The sequence below is a fragment of the Tupaia chinensis genome, unplaced genomic scaffold, assembly GCF_000334495.1.
Source record: "Tupaia chinensis unplaced genomic scaffold, TupChi_1.0 Scaffold000313_1, whole genome shotgun sequence".
NCBI classification, from domain to species: Eukaryota; Metazoa; Chordata; class Mammalia; order Scandentia; family Tupaiidae; genus Tupaia; species Tupaia belangeri.
Genome location: NW_006159806.1, coordinates 4,560,362 through 4,566,643, shown reverse-complemented (window position 1 = coordinate 4,566,643; position 6,282 = coordinate 4,560,362). Strand labels below are relative to the sequence as shown.

The 6,282-nt window shown below is 38.6% G+C and overlaps 1 protein-coding gene across 6 annotated transcripts in view; it reads left to right on the top strand.

Moving 5' to 3' along the window:
- HIVEP2 (HIVEP zinc finger 2) overlaps positions 1 to 6,282 on the top strand; it is a 225,338-nt gene that overhangs the window by 216,962 nt on the left and 2,094 nt on the right. For all 6 annotated transcript variants that reach the window (XM_027772904.1, XM_014588841.2, XM_027772903.1 and 3 more), the window contains one exon: positions 5,750 to 6,276. In XM_027772904.1, coding sequence (XP_027628705.1) covers positions 5,750 to 6,276 — 527 coding nt within the window. The remainder of the gene's footprint in view (positions 1 to 5,749; positions 6,277 to 6,282) is intronic.

Sequence of the window (6,282 nt, the reverse complement as noted above, 5' to 3'; positions counted from 1 at the left end):
TAATCATTTGCATACTAAGAAAAAAGGCACATTTTCACAGATTTTTGGATCCAGGCACAAGTAGAAAGGAGGAACCTTCTGCAGTTTATGCCATTTCAGCATAAATAGCCATGAGTCCTTTGGAATGGGATACCAAGTCTGGGGTGAAGTGCATTCTCTGGTATAGACACACTGAAGTCACCGGTTGTGTTATATGAGCCTCCTCTACCACCCCACAGCTCCTGGTGTAGCACTGGCCAAGTGGCTTATGATCAAAGCATTTGTGAGGTGGTGGAACATATCCAGTCACCTGTAGTCACAAAAAATAGTAAGCCTTTGGTGCAAACACACTGTTGTTGTAAAAAATTAGAGCACCCCATAGCCAACTTGGGAAAAGATTTGAACAGGTGGGCTAAAAGCATTCATTTAACTTTTGGGTGTATGCCCAGAAAGTTGTTGCAAAGAGATTGGTTTTCTTAGGCATTGAGTTTGCTTTGACTTTCTGCTTGTTGATGGTGTTTTTTAAATACGAGCTCACCTATATATTTAATAAAGTTGTTAAATGTTACCATTTATGAAACCTTTGGTCTATTACCAGTTTAATTCTCTTTAGAGATTTTATAGCCTGTGCTTTGTTCACATGATAGGAGGGAGTATATCTGGGAATCTTCCACAAATCAAGGACAGTTGGTCTCAAGCACTTGCCATTTTTATGCTTTTCCCATCATTTTGAGGGGCAGGAGAGGCTTCTTCTCTCTCTGTAGTCAGAACAAAGGAGAATTGACCATGCTCTGAGAGGCATTTCTCCTGGTTGCTCTAGTAGATGAAACTCTTGCCCTCTTTAGCTAATGTATGCAAATATCAGATTGGAATAACACTGAAAATGATTTTTTTCATTTTTTTGTTTTTAATTAATTAATTTACATTCACTCACTGAGCATTGTTACAGCATACAAAATGTGATTTCCCATCCAGAATATAATGCATAGTGGTTTAATCATACATATTATCATCAATAATTTTCCATTTCTATATATTTTCCCCCTATTTCTCACCCTCTGCTATTTCCCATCCTTCTCCCACACTATGTCAGTTTTCTGTTCTTTTTTCTCCCCACATTTTGTTGATTCACAAAATTTCTTAAATAATCTAACTACTTTCAATAGCAAGCTCAGCTGATATATACGTATCTATGAATACATGTCTGACGTTAGGCATGAAATTCTGAATAGAATGAATATACTAGAAGGTAGCATCTAGCTGATGCTATATATCTTACTACAGTCCTTAAATAGGTACTTTTAAAATATATTTTTTTAATTTTAAGAAAAGCAGTTTTAGCTTTAATAAATCAAAGAAATGCTAAGGAACTATGCTTAAAACTTAAAGCCTGGAAACAGGTTGTAAAATGATTTTTTTTCATAGTTGTGTTAGCAGTACCTAGTCTTTTGCTTAATATTGACTGATGACTCACAAGGCAGTGATTATGGCTTGAAAGGAGTGGTAGTGAGACTCACTGCTGTTCTGGCTCAGTCTGGAGTGACAGGCCCAGGGAGCAGGCTTAGAGAAGATGTGTGCAGTTAGAGGGGTTCCTGCCACACTGACCATTCTGCCTAAATGCCCTCTGTTAGTTTTAAGATAGATTTCAATTTTTAGGTTTATAGGAAGGAAGTATGGGAAGAAGGAAAGAAGGAAGATGGGAAGGAGGGTAGAAAAGAGAGAAGGAAGGAACAAGGGAGGGAAGAAGGAAAAAGAAGAAAGGAAGGAAGAAGGGAGGAACGGAGGATTAAAAAGTAAATCTTTATTATTTATTCATTCAGTAATTTTTTAAAGAGAGATTTTTGCTATAAGGCAAGTGTGCTCACTAGAGACAGAGAGACAGAAAGCAAGAAATCACCCCCAGAGAGGATGGCCACGCCACAATTCCTTCTCCATTCTCTTCTCGGGATCTTGGGCATACACACACACGCCCACTGTGAGTTTTAAGCCGCCAGGTCCAGGACTCAAACTGCAGTTGACTGCATGGGAGTCCAGCGACACAACCATTACTTCATCTGCTGGCCCCTCAGTAAATATTTTTAAAGATCTACAATGAGTGTCTCAATGAGGAGGATGAAATAATGTTATACTTTCTGGTTTTAACTCTCTTAAAAGAACAAATACATAGTTACTTCTGTTTTCAATGTTTTGGGAGACACGTAGCAAGAAGAGAAAGAAAGATGTATGCAGATCCTCAGTATAGAGTGCGCGTATACATCATGTGTAGTTTGTTCCCTTTGTGAAGCAGGACAGATCACTTACCGATTGGCCAATTTCTTAATGTTGTGGCATCCAGAGCAGTAGGCCGTGCAGATTTCTGTCCCTGGAAGAACATGCCATTCAGCTGTCAAGAGTCAGGGAATGGACAGCCTGATACTGTTCACACCTTCAGGACAAGGTTATTTTCTGACCAACACCAGGTGTTCTCTCAGAGCCAACAGCCAGTGACCGAACCCAAAGGCCAATGATGGAGCACAGATCAGCCACATCTGCCTTTATCTTCATTAGCTCTGTCACTCCTACCCCAACCCCAAGGATATTCTTTCTTTCCTACATCCTTGACACACTATTGGAAGCTGAGTGGGGCAATTCCTCTGGTTGGTACATGGGATATACATGCATCTGTCTCCATGTACATATATGTATATGTATATGTATATATATATATACATAGATACACACATAGACTTCACATAATCCACACTTGAATTGATTACTCTTTTTTTCATAACAAGATTTTTCTTATCGAGATTTAAGTTGGAGTTTGTCTATCACATTGTGATAAGGTCCAGAGTACAGAACAATAGGATCATAAATGGAGTAAATACACAAAGTAGGGGAGACTTACTGTGAGTTTATTTGGAGGGTGAAGGAGTGGTGAATAGAAAGAAAGAGGTTGTGGAAAGTGGCTGTATGATGGGAATTCTACTTGAACCCTACTTCTGTGTTTGTAATAGTTTCATTTATCAGTCTGAATTTGGAACTTTTATCAGTAGCAAAAATACAATTTTATTGGATTAGAATATGTTGAATGTGGGACCAGCTGATGGTGTAATGGTTATGTTGCTGGACTCCTACATAGTCAACCATGGTTCAAGTTTTAAACCAGCAACTTAAAACTTAGGCTGGGTGTGTGTGTGTGTGTGCATGCCCAGAATCCCAAGAGGAGAAAAGATTGCAGCATGGTCATCCCACCGAGGTGGGGTAATTTCTCACTTTTTGTCTATTTTTCTCCAGTGAGTGCACGTGTCCTATTGCAAAAATCTCTCTAAGAAAAGAAAAAAGGATTATGTTGATCATTAGAGGACAGTCTATCACTCCCTTAGTAAGCCCTGGCCAGGGATCTCAATTAAGTTCATATAAAGGGACACCTCTCCTGTTAGCTTGTGTAATAATTCTTTTTTAAAAAGGAATTATTTTATTTAACCTTATTCTATTTTATTTATTTATTTTTTATTATTTTAATTTCATCAGAGAGGGATAGAATGAGAGAGAGAGAAAGTGAGGAAGCAAGCCACCAAGTCCAGGACTCAAACCGCAATCAGCCATTTGGGAGTCCAGCACTCTTAAACACCATGTCACCTGCCAGCCCCCTGTTTTGTTTCTTTATGAGAGGGAGAAGGAGGGAGAAAGAAAGAGATAGTTTGATTTTTGGTTTTGGGTTTTTTGGTTTTTTTTTTTTGAGAGATTTTTGCTATCAGGCATGTGCACTTCCAGGACAGACAGAGAGACAGAAAGTGGGAAATCATCCCCTGGCAGGACAGCAATGCTGCAGTTCCCTCCCCTCTATTCTCAGGATTTTAGGTGTGCACACACACATACCCACTAAGAGTTTCGAGCAGCTGGATCCAGGACTTAAACTGCAGTTGGCCACGTGGGAGTCTAATACCTTAACCCCTATGCCACCTGCTAGCCCTAATATAGATCATTTTGACAGTCTCTTGCCATGGCTCAATACACCTGTCTCAGCCTCCCAGCTAGCTAGGATCATGAGTATGTGCCACTGCACCTGACTTGCTGTAGGTTAGTCTGGGAACCGAACCTCATAGCAGCACCCTACTTCATCCACCATGGCAATGGGCCTAATATTTTAAACTTTGAATCTGTGATAACTGTGATTAAAAGAAAATTCTTTTGATTATCTTCAAAGATTATTCTTGTAGGCATTCCAGTTCTTCTACTTTCATGGGTGTTTGAAAAAGGCAGCATCTCTCTTTCTAAACCAGAGCAAATATAAGAGAGATTCTGTGTATGTGTGGCATTTACATGATTCTTCCTTGTGTCCTAAGATTTTCACCTTTCCTAGCGTACGAGGTCCTGGTTACTATAGGGCTGATTACACCATTTGACCCACACTTCCAGGGGAAGGCATGTGTTTCTAGCTGGAGTAAGGTACAGTCCAGAGCATGATGAAGGCCAAACATGAGAGTGTAGGGATAGTGCATATGTAATGGTTCCTGAACCAGTGCAACTATCTAAATTAAACTGGATAGATCCTTAGTGCTAGAGAGCACTAAGTTTTACCTGAAATGTCCTTGAAAGTAATTTAAAAAAATTTCTTTTTGTTTTTCTCCTTGGATTACTATACTTGACAGATTTATATCTCTTATTTTAAGTTCTCAATAAGTTTTTAAAATTTGATTCCCATTTAAAGATGACTGTCCATTAAAAGAATGAGACACAGTAATGGAAATCTGATAATCTTATTAAAACTTGATAATCTGGCAATATGAATTGTATCTTGCTTCAGAAACAGTATAGAAAATAAATGCTCCATTTTCAGGACTAGGACCATTAAATTTGGAATTTTGACCCCAAATTCTAATTATCCCTACTTCATTAATTGCCAAGAAGATATTTAAGTGGAAATAATAAAAGATGAAGAAGTAAGAAACAATTGCCTTTGGTTCTCAGCTATCTAGTTGAAAATAAGCTGTTAACTGTTTGAAATATTTAATGTTAACTACTTTTGATGCATATTTCCTTATAAAAACTGTTCTTGATATAAGATTGAAATAGCCTTGATTTATGATTTGATGAAGAAACTGGTCTTCTCCATTGATCATCTTTTGAACAGGAATTTATTCTTTAGACCAGCATTTTATTATTGGAAGAATCAATTTGTGGGTCCTTACCACCATTTTGTTATTTGTTCTGTGGAAAACTAGGGGAGAGAAAAAAAACAAAAACAAAAACAAAACAGACAATTCATAGGCTTGGCACTCCATTTATACTCATCAACACTTCAAGAAAGTATTAAAAAATCTTTCCAATATATAAACAGATGGTAATCTTTTTATTTCATTTTTAATTTAAAAATTTAAGATTAATGCTTATTAGTGGTTATTGTTCAGTAAACTTTCTGCTAATTATCCACAATTTTCTTTTAATTCTTTTTTGAAAAACAAAAACAAGTTGCTGTCTCTGGACCTTTTAGAAAGTACACTGAATGCTTTAGTGCCTTGTTGTTTAAAAACAAAAAGTAACCTTCACAGGCCAACACTCATTCATGGATTATTAAAAAAAAAAAAAAAAAGAAAAAAAAAAAGAAAAGAACAGAGTAATCTCTTGTTTTAAAAAATAAAAAAAATTGATCAAAGGGTAGGTAGTGAAATTTTCCTAGGAAGTGAAAGAATGAGTGAGTGAGTGAATGAATGAGACTAGCTTTAACCTATTTAGAATGAAGGATAGCAGGTCCTAAATGGTGTGCTCTCTTTGTTTTCCTGTGCAGAATTTAAGAAGAGGATTACCTCAGGTTCCTTACTTCAGTCTCTATGGAGACCAAGAAGGTGCTTACGATCATCCTGGCCCCAGCCTTTTCCCTGAGGGTCCTGACCACCATGTCTTCAGTCATCTTCCACTCCACTCTCAGCAACAAGTGCGAGCTCCAATCCCCATGGTGCCGGTTGGTGGGATCCAAATGGTTCACTCTGTGCCACCGGCCCTTTCTGGTTTACATCCTCCACCCACCTTGCCTCTGCCAATGGAGGGCTCCGAGGAGAAGAAAGGCGCCTCAGGGGAGGCCTACGCTAAGGATCCCTACATTCTTTCTAGGCAGCATGAAAAACGAGCTCATGGTCTACAGTCATCTGGTCTACCTAGCACTCCCTCCTCTCCTCGGCTGTTGATGAAACAGAGCACTTCAGAAGACAGCCTAAACGCATCTGAAAGGGAGCAGGAGGAAAATATACAGACTTGTACAAAAGCCATTGCCTCTCTCCGGATTGCCACAGAAGAGGCTGGTCTGCTTGGAGCAGACCAGCC